At 41.6% G+C, this 21,256-nt stretch overlaps 1 protein-coding gene across 1 annotated transcript in view; it reads left to right on the top strand.

The window, feature by feature from the left end:
- Positions 1 to 21,256, top strand: part of LOC310937512 (sodium channel protein type 5 subunit alpha-like) — a gene marked incomplete at both ends in the record, with an annotated part of 107,106 nt that overhangs the window by 28,423 nt on the left and 57,427 nt on the right. The window contains 6 exons of the mRNA XM_083901795.1: positions 10,476 to 10,617; positions 12,161 to 12,358; positions 13,081 to 13,263; positions 13,368 to 13,628; positions 14,268 to 14,393; positions 20,727 to 20,847. Coding sequence (XP_083757921.1) covers positions 10,476 to 10,617; positions 12,161 to 12,358; positions 13,081 to 13,263; positions 13,368 to 13,628; positions 14,268 to 14,393; positions 20,727 to 20,847 — 1,031 coding nt within the window. The remainder of the gene's footprint in view (positions 1 to 10,475; positions 10,618 to 12,160; positions 12,359 to 13,080; positions 13,264 to 13,367; positions 13,629 to 14,267; positions 14,394 to 20,726; positions 20,848 to 21,256) is intronic.

Raw genomic sequence — 21,256 nt, 5'->3', positions numbered from 1 at the left:
GGCCGTCAGGGTGTCGAAGAAACGTTAATTAAAACCAGAATATGAAGAGAAAAACAACAGCCGGAGACTTCTGCTGAAAACGTGACACCTGAACTGTGCACAAACAAAGTGAGACGACACTCTGACCTTCTCTTCCTGCCTACATCCAAATCTGCTGGACAGGATAATGTCCACTGTCTTGATCACACGCACGCAGGCACTCACACATGCGCACACACACACACACACACACACACACACACACACACACACACAGTGAATCACCAGCAACTGCAGGACAAATCTAGAAAAGACGGAGAGAGCAGCTCTGCTTTGTCACGACCAAGAAATCACATTATTATTCAGACACAGAAACCTAAAACCTTGTGTCATCAAACCTGGATTCTCTCTGAGAAAAAGACACTAAAATGGACAATTAGGAGAACGTCAGTTGCTCAATAGTCGGGACAGATGACGGGAAGTTTTTAGGAATAGTTATCTTGTTGGTAGACGCCGACACAACCCTGTAAACGGAAAACTTTAAACTTAAATTGTAACACAAAAGTGAAACATCCTCAAGAACCAAACCCCACAGAGCAGCAGTAGACCAGCAGCTCATGTGTCCCCTCCAGCTTAAATCACTGATTTTCTCTCTGGACTTTGGTGTGGGAGAGTGAGTGGTTTACAAACCACACAAACATGCTCTTTTGATATTGCAGACTTAAACTGACCTAGATTTTATAAGATTTCTGCACTCATGTAGCATCTGTTAGCATCAAAACACAAACGTTCCCATAGAGCTGACTCTTCTCCAGATATGAATGAAATAAAAACTCATTCTCGTAAATCACCTAAATTTCACACACTGGACTTTTAATTTGCCAAAATTAGTTATTTTTAAATAAATAATAAATCATTTCACATTGTCTTTAACAGATTCCAATTCCATTTATATATCTTTATAAACAATTTTTTTTAATCGTGTATTATATCACCTCCCCAGGGCAAAAAATAATCCTAATCCAATTTTATCATAAGTGTAAATATGGTCCGTCGCTTCCACTGTGTTGTTTGTGTTTAATAATGTAAATAAATGGGGAGAGAAAATAAAGATGAATCAGACGAGGAGAGAAAAACAAATGTGAGTTTTTAAAGACAGAAGAAGAAGAAGAAGTCGACAATCCACAGCCAGCTCATCGTCCCATTGAGACACCGTCCACGACGCCATTGCCCCCCCCCCCCCCCCCGGCTCTATTTCTGTAGCACCATATTATCCTCCCCCGCTATAAATCATTTGGACGCAGCTGGTGAAAAGAACATGAGTTAGCACTTTGCACTGTTCACAGACAAGTGTCTGAATCCAAGCCAACAACCAGTTCACTGTCCTGAAGCAGCTCAGACACGCCATAATGAGTCCTGGACCAGGGCCGCAACAAGCCTTTATTGGGCCTGAAGCAGAATCTGATGTTGCACTTTAATTATTTGAAGTGCAAATTGTGTTCACTCTCAACTGAAATTGAAAAATAACAAAAAACAACAGCAAACAAGTATTTTACTGTAAAACAAGTGAAACCAGTTTAATGGCTTTTATTTTGAAAACTGGCGTAAGAGCCTTTTTTCACTGTTTTTTTATAACTACAAAATAAAACCAAATAAGAGACAGTACTACAGACACTACATACATAACTGTGTATTGTTTTTATAGGCCCTGTGATGGACTGGTGAACTGTCCAGGGTGTGACCCCACAGATCGCCCTATGTCACCCCGCGACCCTCCGCTGGAGGATGAAGCGGTAGATAATGGATGGATTGTTTTTATACTCAAAACACACAAATACACAGTAACAAATATATTTTATTCCTATTTATTTCCCACAAAAACAATGTACAGTGTCCATCAAAGTTGCACATACAGTGGTCTACATACAAAACAGAACCCTTTTATGCTAAAGCACTGATTGCAGATTGTAAACCTGTGTGACAGGTGTTTTCCCATGTGATGAGTCAGTTTGCATAGTAGGGAAATTAACTTTAGAATTTTCAATGACAGTTTGTTCCTTGTGAAAACAAGAGATTTTCTTCATGAAAATTGTGCCAAATGCAGAGAATTGTGTGTAGTGTTTTGAAAAAAGTGTGTTTTACAACTGCAGTTTGAGTGTAAAGCAGGAATTGTGCTTGTAGTTTAGCAGAGTTGGTTCAGGGTGTTGGTGCATTAGTTAACCTGTTGTGGTCATTGTGTCTCAAGTACCAGAATTTGTGTGTAAACTTCACCTGGGGAAACTGACTTCTACTTCAGATGGTCGGGGGGCAGCGCAGTCGCTCCTCTGTGCCGAGATGCAGAGCCACCGCAGCAGACTCGCTGTGTGTGAGCCAGACTGTGAACAGCGCACTGCACGTTTGATGCAGGGCCGTAGCTAAGTGAGTCAGGGGCCTGAGATTATATTTACAATCATTGATTTTTAGTCAATTTATTGTTTTTTCAATACTTTGAAAAGCTTGTGGACATAGTGTTGGATGTTTTGCCAGGTAAAGTTTTTAAAACACAAAAGTTTGGGGGGCAGCTGGGGGGGGGCAAGGCTCTACAGTCTGGGGGCATCTGCCCCCCCATAGCTTCGCCCCTGGTGATGTGTGTCATCTGCATTAGACATGGACACAATTAACTTATGGTGATGTCTTGTCGTGTCAAGACACGTTAGCTGTTACCCAAGATAAATGTGGCTTTATAAGAATGGTCAAAATAATCCTGTACTTTTGGGATCAATTTTTACACAATGTGATGTTTCATATCAGTGACATCAGAATTTTAACTTGTCACTGGTAATTAAAGCTTAAAGTAAACTGTACCTGGTGGGTTTATCTTAGGTTTTAGACAGCCATATGTTTATTAGGAGCAATTTAAGATTACAAAAGAAAAGTGTAAAAATGCAAGAAAGTTAAGTATAGCTTTAAGACAAAGTTAGCTTTTTGTTTACTTAAACTTTAAAAACAGCTATACTGGGATTAATAATCTTAAATTGATTAAAATGTTATTGTCTTAACAGGATAAAATCTACCAGTGGGGTAAGACAAATTGTGCTTAACTAGAATTATTGGTAATTCATATCTTAAAACAAAGTTAGAAACTTTACTTAAAATGTAATTATTTTTCAAGTGAAAAACTTAAAATTTGCCAGAAACAAATTATTTTACTTTCTTGAAAATCTATTTTAGTCTGAGTGATAAGCCAAAATGTTTTTTTTTTAACAGATAACGGATTTTTTATTTTTTATCTGTATATCACATAACACTGACCTGTGGTTGTATGTCTTAATCTGACTCAGATTATATAGGCTTAGTCTTTTGTTAAGTGGCTAAACTATTCGCTGTTCTCACAGTCAGTCGTCAGCAACTTAACTCTGGCTGGAGGCCAAACATGGACCCTGCAGCTTCATAGTCAACATTCACACAATAGTCAACAGCACATGAGCTGTGTGGCCGAGCTAAGAATAGAAAAGTGCATCTGGATCAGTGTCAGTGAAATATGTCCTTCAGAACAAGAGGTTCACGAGCGCAACACGGACTCTAGTGCCTTTTCAGACACGACACTGCAGTGACATCATCAGGATACAAGTCGCACACATCCACGTGTTGAACGGCGACGACATCTCAACGATTTGGATAAAACTGATTTGAAGTCAAGTTCAATATTTACACTTCACTGCTCCCAGATGTTTTAAGAAGGATTTAGAGATGTGTTCCTGGTGACAAATAATGGGTTTATTGTCGGAAAAACGGCTACACAAATCAATTGTTCACCGTCCACTGAAGGAGTTTGCTCTCTTCCTGCTGGCTTCAGTGCTCCACTCCTCCCTCTCTCTCGCTCTCTCTCTCTGTGTGTGTGTGTGTGTCGCTCTGTGTTTCTCTCTATCTCTGAACCCAGCCTACTGCAAGAGACCAGAACCAGGTTACAAACATGCTTATAAAGCTGATTACCTGATTCTGTCCAGCTGTCTGATCACCAGCTGAGTGTGTTTTTATGAAACTCCAGGGTCTGTAGGATAATCTAGTCCAGATTTGAGAAGTCTAGGTACAGTGGTTTTGGATCACGACCTGGTCCAAAGTGGTCTATATGCTGAAAAAAGGTTGAAATGTGCCTTTATTGCATTTTCGCAAATAGAATACAGGTTTCACAAATTAGAGAGTGTGTTTTTATGAATTTTCAGGGTCTGTAGATTAATCTAGTCCAGATTTGAGAAGTCTAGGTACAGTGGTTTTGGATCAGGACCTGTTCTAATGAGGTCTGAGTATAAAACAAAAACGGTGAAATCTCCCCTTAAGAATTTCATAAATTAAATAAAAGCTTCACAAATACAACAGTGGATGTCATGCAAGGTTAATGTCTTACCTAACATAAAAATGTTAGGTACAAAATGTTTTCACATCAAGAAGTGTCACAAAAAACAGACAACCAGTGTGCAAACAGACGCACTGCACATCAAGTTTATTTCCCCTTAACTTTCCCCTTAAGTGGCGAATCGGAGGCTAACTTCAGCGTTGTGTACCTCTCGTACCTCCTAGAGCACGCACACACGCAGCTCCTCACTCGCGCACACACACACACACACATAATTGTGCAGCTATTCTTCTTAAGACAGTGAACACTTCCATTATCAATGTTTATTCTGTAACAGATTAGTTTGTCTGCCAGGGTGGTTCAGTCTTTAGAATAAAATGTGTAATAATCTAATAATTCATCTAAAATTATATTTTGGCTTGAAAAAATATTATATTATAAATATTGTGTCTTGAAATTGCAGTAAGCTGTATTGCAATTTAGACAAATTTCGATTAATTGTTCAGCCCTACAAAATATATATTTTATAGTATATGCCAAAATATGCAAATAACATTTACACAAAGCCAGCCAATCCACTTTTCTATGTTGATAACGGTATTAAAATGAGGAAAAATAATGGTACAAAAAGAAATCAAGGAACATTTAGAATAGGTAAAAATGTGAGATTAATTGCGATTAATCGCGAGTTAACTATGACATTAATGTGATTAATCGTGATTAAATATTTTAATCGTTTGACAGCACTAATTATAATGATATAATATTACATTTACTGCCTGAATACTGTGATATTTAAATGAATGAAATATCAAATATCTATATTAGGTGACAGTGCAAGAAGAATTTGATACATTTTAAGTGGAAAATATCTGAGAACCACAAAGTTCATAAAACTTACTTCATCTTAAGTCTTTTAAGACAAATGCACTCGTTTCAAGTTCACCTTTTTGAAGAAAAGGATTCATTTTAAGATCCATCCATCCATCCATCATCTACCGCTTTATCCTCCACCAGATTTAAGATGTTTTTAGCAAATTAGACTTGTAGTTGGCCAGTTGAAAATTGGGAGTGTGGACAAAAAATTGAGAACAAAGATGTACACTGCAAAATGGCCCCCCTTCTTCTCTCTTCTGTTATGCCAAGTGCAGTATAGGCTCTGCACAGAGCCTGTCTGGTAAAGCCTCTGCACCCAACCTCCACAGGCAAGCACCTCGCCTTCCAGCCTTGTCTGTGGAAGTGGCTGACTCGGCTGTCATACTGCTCCCTCTTTGAAGACCTCCTCCATTCGTTCTTCACACAGCACAGTGAGCTCCAGCATGACAACATTCTTTGTTGCCTCTGACACCAGAACAATGTCAGGTCTGAGGGTGGTCTTAACAACATGCTGGGGGAACTTGAGTTGGCTGCCTAGGTCCACTGACAGCTGGCAGTCCTGTGTTGAGAAGCCCTGATGTTGCTCTCTGTGTTGTTCTTGGCTTTTCCCCCGGCTCTGATGAAGTTGATTGAGCATGTGTTTTGACCTCCGACAGCTGGTGATGCGACTACAGATGCTCCCTTCAATGGTCTTGAGCACCCGAATTTGACTCCATCGGTACCTGTCTTCCCAGAGCTTTTGGGCAGCAACTCAGTATGTGCTCGAGGGTCCCCTTTCTCTGGCAAAGGTGGCATATTGGTGTATCAACCAAAAAATTAAGTAATTTGCTGAACTAGCCCAACAATACAATTTGCTTCAGAAAGGTGATTTTTGGAAGTACTTGCAGGTTAGACATTGCCTAATGAAGAAGTGTCAACCGAATGAAATCAACAACCCAATAGTTGCTTATCTCCGAAACCCTTTTAACCAACACATGCCGGAACTGCAAGACAGAGGTGGGCACATTCATTCATCTCATATGGAAATGTTCTACAACCAACCCATTTTGGCTGTGTGTAATTAAATTCTTAGAGGCATGGGTAGTTATATCCTTGCCACTATCCCCACGTTTATGCCTTATGGGTGATAAAAACAGAAATTCTAAAATTGACCAAAAGCACTCATTCATTTTGATGGTAGGGACAACATCAGCTGCCAGAATTATTTTTAGAAATTGCAAACCCCCCACTATCCCAACATTTAATGAATGAAAAGCTTTGATGAGTGAAATAACATCATGTGAGATTATGTTGTCAAGAATAAGGGGCAAGGGTCCAAGAGTCCTAGGGTCCTAGGGTCCTAGGAAGCTGGGACTTCTTTATGGACTACCTGACCACTAACTGTGACCTTGCACCTCTGTTTTGTTTTGTTAATTTTTTGTTCTTGTATCTTCTTTCTTTTAACCAGGAACACCTAACTAATTTGTTATTTTTTAATCTGACCTTTGTCAGTAAACTGTACCTAATGTTGTATGTGTACCATGTTTATGAATAAAAACTTAAATTACAAAAAAAAGATATCCATCTGCCTCCAGGCACTGACTCGGTGGTCACTGTCAGGTCATCCATGAATGCACAGATTGGTGGTTGGCGAGTCCCAGACTTAGACTTGGGATCTCTGCAATCTGGTTCTGCAGATTTCACCATCATGTACATTGCCAGAGCGAACAGGATCACTGTGCTGGTGCAACCTGTGATGATTCCCATCTCCAATCTGTGCCACTCAGATGTTATTTCTCCTGCTGAGACCCTCAGGCTGAAGTCACCATAGTAATCCAGGATGAGGTCTCTTACTGCAGCTGGAACACAGTACCTCTCCAGGGTTTCAAGGACCAGCTTGTGGGGCATTGAGCCGTAGGCATTAGTCAGATCTAGCCACAGCAACACCAGTTCACCCTTGTTCTCCCTTGCCCCTCTGGGGAGCTGAGTGACCACGCCAGGGTACTCTAAGCGCCCTGGTACCCCAGAAATGCACTGTCCCATCTCTTGGTCTCGGGTAGGGTCGCTGAAGGTGTCGTGGAGGTGTTTGTCGACTTCCTCATCCGAGGAGCACCTTCATGAAGCTGAATGGGTTGTTGATGAAGGCAGCACACTTCCTAGCCCTCTCCCTCTGCCGTCTACTGTGTTTAATGATTAAGAGCCTCTTCCTGAGAGTGAGACCGGGCTCTGCCAGTGGTGCACGTTCCTCTTCACTGGCTGCCTTGTCCTGTGTCTTCAAGGCTTTGAGTTCATTCCTGATGTTGTGGATTTTAACTGCCCTCTGGTTCTTGGTGTAAGGCTGCTTGGCTGCCCTTTCCTCCTCAACACCAAACCCCTAAGTGGCCACGCTCACTGTGATGGTCGTCATAGTCTGAAGCCTCTTCTCAACATCCCCACCTTGTCTACATCCTCGTCAAACTTCTTCCACTCTACTGTTTTAGAGGCTTGGGGCCATCTGACCAGTCTTTTCTTGGGGACTGTTTCCACCACTTGGGGGCTCTGGGCTCTGTGGGGTGCTTCCTGGACCGGCTCCTCCTCTGTCTCACCAAGTGCTAAACCTGTGCATTGTGGTGCTTGCAGACGCTTCTTACATTTCGTCTTTGTTTGATGGATCCTTAGGTCCTTCTCATTTTTGCAGATCTTTCCTTTATTATTTATTCCTTTGTTAGTGTTAGGGCCCCAGTTGCTGTCTTTCCGGACTGCCATCTGTCTCTCCAGCTGTCGCCAAACTATTATTGGTTGTCAACCAGACTCTTCCTGGTAATCACTGTTTTCTCCAGTCTGGCAGTTGTAGGGAAACGTCTTCTGATGCGTAACTAGGGCACTTTTTATTAAGTAAAATCTTTGTTTTTTTGTTTGTTCTCAGATAATCTCTCTTCAAAAACTATGAATTATTAATCTCTACTCTCGACTGTAATTTAATGTGCAGATTATATTTTGAAGATCATTCAATATATCATGAGCTTTAATTTGCAGCATGAAAAACTGTATTTTAGTGAGGAAGTTTCAGAAATGTTTATTTTGATGATGATTTTTAAAGAATACTCGAAATGTTTCAGAGTTGCTTTAGTCTGGATTTCTTTTTTTCTTTTTTTTTTTTAAACCTGTCCGATTCACCTTTTGTCATAAAATTTTTAAAGGGAACAAAAGCCACTTAACCTTCAGTAGAATGAGCCATGGGTGGTTTTAAAGTCATGCATCAGACACTGGGCAGTTTCCTGGGCTCCAGGACTCTCATCAGTGTTTGTCTGCAGTCTAAATGCCTCTTCGGAGAATTCCATATATGTAGCTTTAGTTGTTGTGAGCAGCTCTAATGTCCCGTCGTCTGAGAGCTGGTGCTTCCTCACTGAGGAACTGAGGATTCAGCTTTTTCGTTTACCAGTCACTCAGTGAGTGCAGCTGTTTCCTTCATTATTTCAAGTTTGTAATGTTTTCAGACAGAAAACAGAGGGTTTTTTTTACGCATTTTGGAACATTTTACTCTCCCCCACAATAGAGTAAAATAGAGAAAATCAGTGACTTTAGCTCGTGGGACACAGGAGCTGCTGGTCTACTGCTCATTGTCTCTCTGGACTTTGGTGTGCAAGAGTGAGTGGTTTACAAACTTCAGTTTACACAAGGAAAAGTCTGTCTAACAGTGAGATAAAGTGAGTGTTTATGATGCGAGACTTTTTATCATGCTCTGATTGTGTGTCCGTCCATTGTCTGTTGTACAACAACACTTTCCCTTTAAAGTATAAGTGGAAACTCTTTCTCGACCCTCGTTGACCATCAACAGGAATGTTGATGAATACTTTGGTCACTGTGGACATGTGTGTGTGTGTGTGTCCGTGTCCTTATAAGAGCATGGTAATCAGGATGGTTGAGATGCTCTAATGATAACACATCAGACGCGACTCTGTTATTAATGTGACTGAATGTGGTGATCAAAGTGACACACACACACACTCCTGAAATAGACACTGAAGAGTGTGTGTGTGTGTGTGTGTGTGTGTGTGTGTGTGTGTGCGTGTGTGTGTGTGTGTGCGTGTGTCACTGATGAGATGGTTGAACAGAATCGAAACTGGAGGGATTTTCTATCAGCGCACATCAAACTAACTTAACTAACTTAATTAAACTTAAATTAATCCGATGTTAAAACATTGTAAATATCTGTATTGTGGGATCATTAAATGTGAATTTTAGAAATGTAATAACTTAACTAACACAGAATTCAAATCATTAAAAATAATCCAATTTTTGGTGTTTGGTTTATAAAACCAGACTGTTAGATCAGAATCAAATGGGATCTAACTGCTTCTAGATTAGATCAAATGACATAAACTTAATCCAAAAACGTAGATGGGATTAGTGTGCGAAAAGCAGATGAGATTGAATTAGATTTTTTTTTTTTTTAATCTGATGAGACTGGTGATATCTGGATTATTTGGATAATAATAAAAAATGGGATTATAAAACTTCAGATTAGATTAGACTAACATAATCTTAACAATAGTCAGTTAGAAAAACACTGGGACAGAAAAATTCTGTGAAATTGGATTAGAGGAGACTTAACAGAACTGTCATGAATTGGACTGGATTAAATGAGATTAAATGAGATTATAACACACGATATTAGATGTTTGTCTGTAGTTTCAGTGACGTGAAGCAAAAATAATGTGGAGAAACACAGAGGGACAGAGGTGAAGCGCGCACATACACACACGCAGTCCATCAGTTTCCCAGCAGATGCAGCACAAAACAGTCTCCCCCGGCAACCAGCACTGGGATACTGTTGCTATAGCGATGCTAAGTACTCTCTTCCTCCTGGACTCGAGTTTACCCGAGTGTCATAATTAGAGACACTGTGTCTGTGTGCGCGTGCGCGTGCATATGTGTGTGTATGTGTGTGTCAGCAGGATATAAAATTATCACAGACAAAAAAATATTGTATTAATTTTATCAATATGAAGTGAATTTATCTTCAGGTGAATGAGAAATTTTCTTTTAAGAAAAGTTGAAAAAAGGTGAGATATTTAGTGTTGGGATAATTAATATTTACCAAGTGAATTGATAAAATGCTGATCCTTTTGTTTTTAAAGCTACTGTACGTAACTGCTGTTGTTATTTTTTGCAGCAGTAGAATTCTCAAGTTTGCATGGACTTCTTTTCACGGTCTTCTTTTCTTTACCAGCTCAGTGTCCCTGTTCTGTCCGTCTGACCTGAAAAACAACAAATCACTTCCTGTGTGCAGTGCAAGTTTAACTGTTTGTTGTTGTTGTTATTGCAGGAAGTGTCCAGATGGATTTGAGTGTCTAAAAGCAGGAAGGAACCCGAACTACGGCTACACAAGCTTCGACACGTTTGGCTGGGCCTTCCTGTCCCTGTTCCGCCTGATGACGCAGGACTACTGGGAAAACCTTTACCACCAGGTGGCGCTCACACCCACTCAGCTACAGCACCAAAACGTTGAGTCTGATTGAAAACCATAATAAAGTTTAGAGGACCGAGTACAGAGCCTCGAGAACACCACTTATAATTAATAATTAATAATAAATAATTGGAAGCAGCATTGTGCAGGACCTCACAGCCGCCACCGGGTAAGCCCTGGACTATGTGTTCTGGCCGGGTCACTTGTCTCACATATGAAGTTTCGAACCAATAGGTCAATGTACGGCGAGTTACAGGGCACTTCCGTTTTCGGGTGACCTATTTCCTGTGTGCAGGTCATAATCAAAATGGCCGACATGGCGCTTGGGTCAAATTACCTTTTGCAGACATGTTCAGGACCTGGTCCCTGGTCTCACATATCAAGTTTCAGGTCTCTACGTTAAAGTATGAAGAGCCATTTTGCACTGTTCTTTCGCAATTCCATTATTTTATAAAAAATTTTGCCAGTTCTGGCTTGCGTGGCTATTTTTGTCCATTTTCATAGACGTTTTGGGGGTCAAATTCGAGATGCCCCGCAGATAAAAATAAGAAGAGTTTGAACAATCACAATAGGATCCTCACATCCTAATTAAAACACTGTAGAAAAACATCCACAGTGGTGACTAGAAAATTACAAAAAAAAAATGTATCTCTTTGCAATAAAAAATTGGGCCAAAATGTGCTATTTTCATTTACAACTTTTATTTTACTCTCTAAACTGTTCGACTGTCCATTCATTTAGATGTTTTAATAATTCTAACATCAGAATCTCTTTGAATCACATATTTATTCAGAGTAAAACCTAACCTCACTGCTCCCCGAGCGCCGCTCACTGGCATGGCAGCTCACTGCGCTGGGTTACATGTTCTACACCTCACTGTGTGCTGTGTGTGTTCACTAACTCACTGCAGAATTGAATTTCCCCTTGCGGGACTTAAAGGGTTCTTAATCTTAAAACCTAACCTAATTACTTCATAATTCAGTTTTTAAAAACCACATCTTCTGCTGGACCATGTACTGATTCTGGCGGGCTAGTTTTGGTCCACGGGCCACCAGTTGCTGACCACTGGTTTATAGATTATGAGGAAGGAAGATTTGGCTTCTAAATGAGAATAATCATGAAATATAAATAATAATAATAATAGAATTTGTATACGACTTGTACATCATCTACAAGTAAAGGGACAATCTGTAGAATTAGAATCTGAAGATTAAATTTTTGTTCCTTGTTTTCACACAACGAGCAATGAGACTCTTTAACGTGAACATTTACATGAAGAGCAGGAATCGCGCGCGTGCATGCGTGCATGTGTGTGTGTGCGTGTGTGTGTGTGCGTGTATCTCTGCCTCTGGCTGTGGAAACAGGAAGCTCCCACTCAGTCCTCATGGAGACAGAGGAACGTCTCCTACATTATTTTAATGAGGTCAAGATTGAAGTGTGATTTGTCTATAAGCAGGACATGCAGACAGACGGAGACAGACTCTGTGTGTCCTCTCTTTCTTCTTAATGTCTCTCTGACTGTGTTCTGACTGCTGTTCCTGCAGACGCTGCGTTCCGCGGGCAAAACCTACATGGTCTTCTTTGTGGTCGTGATCTTCCTGGGCTCCTTCTACCTGGTCAACCTCATCCTGGCCGTGGTCGCCATGGCGTACGAGGAGCAGAACCAGGCCACCATCGCGGAGGCGTGTCAGAAGGAGCGGGAGTTCCAGCAGGCCATGGAGCGTCTGAAGAAAGAGCAGCAGGTCCATGAACCAGAGTGTCACGGGACAAATGAGACATTTATGCTGACAGTTAAGGCTGTATGAGACCACAAAGACCCAGCTAATAATATCTATGCCATCTTGTTTAATAGACACTGTTAGACAGACTTTTCCAACAGGAAACTGAAGTTTGTAAACCACTCACCACCCACACGGCACAGAGGAGTTGTTGACACACTGCTGCTTCCATTACTAAGTTCAAATGTCTGATTTTGTCAGTTTTGCGATTCAAAATCCTTTGTTCAGATTTACTTCATTGATACAAAGTGACCACACGAGGCAGCAGGAGACCAGCGGCTCCTGTGTCCTGATTTTCTCTAGGACTTAAGTGTGGGAGAGTGAGTGGTTAACAAACTTCAGTTTCCTGTAATATGGTAACAACACATGAATATACTGTCATGTTAACATCACTGATTTTCTCTATGGACTTTGGTGTAAACTTCAGTTTACACAAGGAAAAGTCAGTCTAACAGTGAGATGAAGACATGAACATGAACAACGTTCTTAAGATATCGTAGACTTAAACTGGGGGCCATTTTGTTTTCACTCAGTGACGGGGTAGAAGAACTACACTTCACACAACACAACAAAACGGAACTTCCCCTTTAAGCTTAGAACTACTTTTCTTGAAGGAAGTGATTGTGACACACGATGCATTCAAGGACCATCATAAATAAACATTTCGTTGGTTTCTTATCGGACAGGTTGCCACACAAAAAACCGTGGACTCGGACTCATTGATGTCACCAGACCTCTCGCCCTTTGGCCCACCATTGGACAACTTGGAGGAGCGGAGGCGGAGTCAAGCTTTGGTGGGCGTGGCCGACGTAGAAGCAAACCTATCTGAGGAGAAGCTGCTGCAGGTGGACATGATGGATGGAGGAAAGGTGAGCGGAGGAGAAGTCAGACAAGTGTCTTTTATTTCAACAGTGTATAACTCCTCCCCCTCTTCCTCCTCCTCCTCCTCCTCCTCCTCCTCCTCCTCCTCCAGTCCCTCCACCCCCTCCTCGCCCGCTCCTTCTCTACCAGGACGCGGCGCAGCAGTCAGGTGTCCTCCATCTTTAACTTCCGCCTCAGGAGCCGGGGTTCAGATGGAGAGATGGCTGACGATGAGTACAGCGTCCCGGGTGATGTGTTGGAGGGCGGAGGAGGAGGACGGACCTACAGCGGCGGCACGTTCAGTGGCATCCTGCCGTATCCATGGCCCAAACGGAGGTCGAGCTCCTACAGCACAGCGAGCAAAGGCTCACAGGTGAGACGCAACCACATGATCAGATCATAAAATCAATTCAATTCTGCTCCTGAAAACGGTTTTAGCTGCTTAATAAAATAATCAGCTAATACAATATACACCAGTTTAAGGCCCTGTCCCATTTCTCCCCCTTAAAATTTCCACTTGTTTTCGAGTGCCCTCAACAGTAAATTCCCCTCGTTGAGGGAAGTGGCTTCCCTATGGAATTGGGACACCACTATATGCAAATGCACATTAGCGTAGTGAACGTAACAAACGTGCTAACCTACGCCACATGTTGGAGTGTGTTACAATTTTCATTCATTCATTTGTAAACCACTCACTCTCCCACACCAAAGTTCATAGACAAAATCAGTGATTTTAAGATTACAGTACACAGGAGTTGATCCACTGCTGCCTCATCAGTCAGTTCAAATGTGTTGTTTTGTCACTTACCTCAGTCACAATGACCACACGAGGCAGCAGTAAACCAGCCTCAGCTAAAATCACTAATTTTCTCTATGGACTTTGGTGTGGGAGAGTGAGTGGTTTTATAAACTTCAGTTTCCTGTTGTGATTACACTTAAGGACACATTTGTGTATTGTGTGTGTGTGTGTGTGTGTGTGTGTGTGTGCACGTGTGTGTGTGTGTTTTTTCAGGTGTTTTATCCGACTCTGAACATTAACGGGAAACTGTTTGTCACCATGGACCAGAACGGGGTGTCTTCCCCACCACTGCAGGGGCAGCTGCCTGCCTGCACCATGGAGAAGGTCAAGGAGGAGAGTGTGAGTACTGTGTGTGTGTGTGTGTGTGTGTGTGTGTGTGTGTGCGTGTGCGTGTGCGTGTGTGTGACAGTGGAAACAATGGTGAAAGCCGCAGCCATCCAACACTCAGATATGTGAATTATGAATCTGCTCCTCGCATAACTCCACTCTGATATCACCATACACACACACACATACGCACAAACCCTGATATCTACCAGCTCAGATAACGATGCTGTGGTATTCCCCCATCTAGACTCATACACACACACACACACACACACACACACACACACACACACACACACACACACACACACACACACACACACACACACACACACACACAGGGTTTATTAAAAGAAACACACACTGACAGCATCTCCACACAAACACTCCAGTCTATTTTCAGTGAGTCCACATTTTGAACCTGATTATTTTCATCATGCAAGTTCAGATACATCAATAAATCAATAAATACAGTCGAAAATTAAATCTGATTTGATGTGACAGAAAGTTTTAACCACCAATTTAAAGAAGACATATTATGCATAATCATCTTTTTAATAATTTTAATACTTATATTTGAGACTTTGGTGGCCCTATGAGTAGGCAAAGTGTGAAAAAAGAAGACTCATGTTTTTGTGGTCCTCTTCAGTCTAAGTACAGGAGATAAAACATGTGATGTTGACTTACGCACTCATTGCTACGTCACAATGTCACAAAGTCTGCAAAGTGTTCTATTTTTGGCTGCACAGTGCAGACACGTGTTCACAGTCACTCAGGGATGAATCCCATGAACCCTCACTTGGCAAACATATATGAACCAAGCAGGACATAGTGTGAAACATTTCTACAATTCTGTGACACAGAAATGGAAGTTCAGCATCGTGGAAGAGGGGAGAGGATGTGGGGAGGAAGAGGAAGAGGAAGAGGACAAAACAGGGGAAGAGGGAGAAGAAGAGACTAAATACATAAGCAGATTCCTCATGAAATTAGAGCTACAGTTGTGACCATGTTGTCAATCACAGCCTCACAATGACTGAGGTCAGAGGGTGAAACCAAATGTTGGAAGAACCACTGTGAATTCAATCATTCAAACATTTCATAGGGAGAACATGTATGTATAGTATTGGACAGTAATCCAACATCTCATAATATCTCACTTACTCCTCTAAATACACCAATGTGTAACTTTACTGTAGTTTTCAAATGGCTGCACAAGTAGTGTATATTGCTGTTTTGAGCATTTTCAGGTAGTGTTTTTATGCATTGGAAACACTGAGAGAATAAACTGTCAAAATGAAAACATGACAAAGTCATTTGACTATCTTGTTCAAAAACGATGGTGACGACGTCTCATTTTGATGACACTGACAGTTTCATTGACATGAAGACTTGCTTTTGAGGAATGGAATATCCATTTGGAGCAAGTGACATGCTTTTGCAGGTTATCCACTACGTTTTGCAGTTTGCACTAATTGTAATAATTGAGAAATGCACTCACTGCCGTGCAAATGTTAATAGTGATGTGAGAAAAGCACCAAAGCGACTATCATCATCAGAATATCAGATCAATTGAACACGAGAGTCTTTGATTGACACACAGTTGCAGAGCTCGTTAATGTGACTGAAACTGAAGTTTGTGAACCACTCACTCTCCCACACCAAACCCCACAGAGAAAATCAATGATTTTAGCTCACAGGGACACAGGAGCTGCTGGTCTACTGCTGCCTCGTGTGGTCACTTTGTGTCACTGACGTAAATCTGAACAAAGGATTGTAAATGCTGAATTACAGTTTTTCTCCATTGGTTTGGCTCAGAAATGACATTCTCAAAACTCTAAGATCGTTTGGCAAAACAGTCTCACAGTTCAGCACAACACGATAGCTCACCTGCAAAAGCTCATATCTTTCCCAAAGCTGTTCACTCATGCTTCAAAACTAACATTTAACATTTATAATTTATATTAACATTTAGATTTAGATAATTTATTCAGATTAAACATTGAAATTATATTTTCACAAGAGAAGTAAATATCACAAAATTCACAAATATTGCTGTAAATCTGCTCAAATGTTTTTTATACATGTTTTTTGCTAAATGTGGCAAAAAGTTGCTGTTTATGTTAGCATGCGCAACTTTACAATCAGCGCCTCATACACTCATGTAGGGGTGTCACGGTATGAAAATTGAACCTCACGGTTATTGTGACCAAAATTATCGCGGTTTTCGGTATTATCGCGGTGTTTTTTAAAGTGTGTGAATATGTTCAGAAAGCATTGATAGTCCTAAAAGCTATGCATTTTTAATATGCTGGCGGTGGGCGCTGCAGCTGTACTATCATGTTAACATTATTGACACAGTATTGTGGGTCTTAAAACCATAAACTTTGTGTTTGAATTAAGGTTGTTTTATCGCTGTGAATCACTCCTAGTTTGGGTGTGACGATCTCACATTCCAGAGCTTTTGTTGCTTTTTCAGCCAATCAGCTGAGAATACACATGGCTACAATTAATATGCAGTACAGAGAGAGGGAGAGAGAGGGGCGAGATGGTGCCTGGAACTTTCCTGTGCTTATGTGTGCTGTGTGTGTGTGTGTGTGTGTGTGTGTGTGCAGTGCGAAATTAAAGCGTGATTGTCATCAAAGCAGCCATCAACAAAAGCTTTGTTTGACAAAGGAAGACAAGGAGAACATGACAATAATTGTCTGTAGCTGAACATCTTCACAATGACAGCGAAAGCACAGAGACTGCTGGTGTGTGGACTGTTAGCATTTTAAGCTAGCGATCTTTATGCTAACGTGTTAGCAGACTTCATCGTCACAAAAACAACAAACAGATGATTATTCAGCGGCTGAAAGAGAGCAGGATACACGCGGTAGTTGTCTGAGATGATGACGTGACGCCAGCGCCGCGCTAAACTGTTATGGGTGAGTTTTCATATACGTATATGTCCTGAGGGCTGTCGTCTCCTCCTTCGGCCATGATTCCAGCTTCGATAAAGTTTGAACATCAGGTTGTAGGCTACAGAGTGCGCCTGCGCGGCAACTTCAGCAGACGGAGACGCTGGAAGGCTCACGGTGCCTACACCGCGGGCACGGTTATTCACCGAGATAATAATTTCTTTTGAAATGAAGACGGTAATTATTATCGTCAAAAATTTTAGCGCGGTTTACCGTTACACCGCTAACCGTGACATCCCTACACTCATGTGTCAAAACTAAATGTCTTTCTCATATAAATAGTCAGCGCCTCCAAAAACCCATTGTCCCTTTGGCATTGTGTAAGCACTGCAAGTCAAAATGTTTAGATGTTTTGTCACTGTGGCAGAGGACCATTGAAATATCCCTCATGTCCACCTCTCAGTCTTAGCCCAGTCCTTCATTGACAATGGTTAGGGTTGATTTTAGGACTTATTTTTTTAGGATTTTATGGTAGAGTACCCTCCAAGGTTTGACATCACACATTGCACTCATACATAGAAATTGTAACCATTTTTATTCACAGATATAAACTAACTTCCATACATCAAAGTAAAAAAAAAAGTAAAACAAAATGTATACAGCACAATATACTGTAATATAAACACATAAACATAAAACAAGGAAAATGGTATGTAGCCTACAGTGCTGTAAATAAAGCTGGAGATTCAAATAAAGCTGGAGATTTCCTGAGGACCTGACCCTCCTGACCGTCCACACGTTGCTGTCAGTCTGGCCACAGATTCTCGTGCACATCACAGTGTTTATTCTCCCTTGTGACGCAATGAGGGAAGAAACATCGTACATGTCACAACCATCCTCTGCACTGATCTCCTGTAATATCATCACATGGAGCAGGGACCTCTGATTTTGAGCCTGATGCTCATACATGTTCATACACGTTCTACCACCAAGCAGAGAAAAACTCCTCCATAGGATTGAGGAAAGTAGACTAAGGTGGTAGGAACACCATGACCATCCTTGGATGAGTAGTGAACCAGGCCCTGATGAGCAAGCCCCTATCAGCTCGGGGCCCCAAGCAGTTGCCTGCCTTGCCTGTTCACAAGCTGCGCCTCTGGGTAGTGTATAACCAAGTCTTCTTCGCACTGCCAAAATGAGTGGTTATTATTAGTTAGCATGATCTGTAAATTGAAGATTCCTTTACATCTGTTGGCTCCCGGCAACAGATGTTACAATATGAACTTGTGCGACAAAATGTCCTTCATGTAACATGGACTGAAGCTAACAGTGGGAATGAGAGTGTGAGTGGGAGCTCTGCAGGATGCACGATCTGTAAATTGTAAATTCCTTCTGGCAACAGATGTTACAGTTTATGAACTTGTGGGACCAAATGGCGTTGATGTGACATGGACTGAAGGAGGGGAGAAGGGGAGAGGCAGGAAATAACCAATCTAGCGATCAAAGCAAAAAAGCTCTTACCTTCCTCATGTCTTCCTGGAGCATCTGTTGAGGTTCTGCTGCCCCGGGTTATTGGGCAGTGTCTTGACATGGCGCCTCTCCCTGGTCTCAGTTGTTTGCAATGATCGCGACACTACTGTGACTGCGAGTCTGTGCTCATTTACTCATCCCCCTTCCAAAGTGGCAGTGCTGCCACCTAGCGGGTCATTTTGCCAGTACATCTCTTTTTACAAGCCTGATATTTAGTGACAAGCTCCGCCAGATCGTTCCCCAGCCCCCACCCCGCTGAAAAACGTGATTGACGTCTATAGACGTCATTGTCAGACAATGAGTTAAATGTGACGTTAAACACGACTTAACTTTTCAAAAATGTCATGAATGTTATAATTTTACAAAAACTATATTTTACATCATGACACGACTAAAAAATAAAAACCCACAAATTGTGTAATACTACGGAGGGAACATTTTATAAAAGCGCCCATTTTCACACAAATAATTCACAATTTTTTTGAATGAAATTTTATAATTTTATTATAAACATTATATAGAAATTTAGATTTCCTGGTTTTTAGGGGTGGAGCTTATCTTTTTCGTCAAAAAGCTTTGATTGTTAACTTTTACAAACTATTCTTATGTTTTTTTTATAGCACAGTGTTGTAAAGCTGTGTGTGACCTGTAGGGGGCGTGTGGGAGGTCGTCACCTGACAACTCCTGCTCAGACTGATGGAGACATGAGGATGGATGAGGAAGTTACCATGGCAACATGCAGCAGCTAACTGGAGCTAAATTAAAGCACGGCTGTGTGTGTGTGTATGTGTGTGTGTGTGTGTGTGTTTCCCTGGTGCTTCCCTGCCTGGCACACAGACATGTGTGGGCATCGTCGTGGGCGGCGACCTTCAGGCCCACATGTTACATCTCATTGGAGGAACAGGAAGTGTTATGTAATCAGAGTTGTGTGTGTGTGTGTGTGTGTGTGTGAACTCTCATGAGACCAGAGCCTAGCTCTGTTCAAACATGCACAACTTTATTTAAAACATAACATATGCACAAGCTCCCAGTGGGGGAAACCTGAGATGCTGCAAGGCATGATGGGAAAATATTCCCCGAGGGGGGGTTTGTGAGACCAGATATGACGTCACTGAGAGACACGTGTGTGACATCATCACCACTCTGATTAAGTTTTTTGTTTTTTTTAAGTGTGGTTGTATGAAGTAAATCAGGAAATATAAAAGAACATATCTCCGTCACATTCGTCTTTGTCTCAATGTTAGACGGACTTTTCCAACAGGAAACAGAAGTTTGTAAACCACTCACTCTCCCACACCAAAGTCCAGAGAGAAAATCAGGGATTTTAACATCACAGCACACAGGAGTTGTTGATCCACTGCTGCCTCCATCTCTAAGTTCAAATGTCTTATTTAGCTTTAAAAATATTTTGTCTAGACTTCCCTCAGTGACACAAAGTGACCACATGGGGCAGCAGTAGACCAGCAGCTCCTGTGTAAAATCACTGATTTCTCTCTATGGGGTTTGGTGTGAGAGAGTGGCTAAAATATTTTTTCCTCGTGTCCCTCAACTTCCCCTGTAAGGGTTTAATTTAAGATGACACACACACACACACACACACACACACACACACACACACACACACACACACACACACACACACACACATACTGATTCCTCTGCTTCATTGGACACCAGTCATCACATGCTTATCTGTTGCCGTGGTGACAGGAAGCACACAGACAAAGAAAATCACTGCATCATGTTTGACCCATTTGACCTGACATGAATCTGTGTGTTTGATGTTGTCGCCATGGCAACAGCTCACACTCATGAATGAACCTTGAAAATTAGTTTTTGTGTGTGTGTTATAAAGATGTCTGTTCCTGTCAAACTAAATAAAATGTCCTCTGTGTCCTCTGTGTGTCTCGTTGTGACTCAGGTCCCCACGTCGACCACGGAGCTCAGCACCATGTTGTTACCACGGCCTCCGTCCACTCAGGGCTCAGAGCGCAGAGGGAGAGCGCTCAGCGCCGCCAGCTACCTCACTGACGCTATGGAAGGTGTGTGTGCGTGTGTGTGTGTGTAAGAGCGAGAGAGAGACCATAAAAACCATAGGAAGTGAGGACATTTTGACATTTTGAGGACATGTTAAGGACCTTTTCATGGTTTTATTTATTTATTTATTTAAATTAGGACAATGCATATTCATCGACATGTCAGCATAGAGCAACAATGTAAATATGCCAGAGTTAGCACAATAGCTAGTTTTCATCCGTTGTCCTAAGAGTTTAAGGGAAGAATTAAGTTAAGGGTTAGGATTAGACATTTAAGGGGTTAGTGTGTGTGTGTTCTTGTATTTGCTACCGCTTTAGGACCTTTCTTTCTGTCATAACACTGACATTGTCAGGACCAGTAGTCCTCATGGAGACCAAAACCTGGTCCTAATGAGGCAGTACCTCATTTCTGAGG

This window comes from Microchirus variegatus, assembly GCF_963457635.1.
Source record: "Microchirus variegatus genome assembly, chromosome: 15".
Taxonomy (NCBI): Eukaryota; Metazoa; Chordata; class Actinopteri; order Pleuronectiformes; family Soleidae; genus Microchirus; species Microchirus variegatus.
The sequence above is the reverse complement of the archived record's forward strand: the minus strand, read 5'-3'. Positions and strand labels throughout refer to the sequence as shown.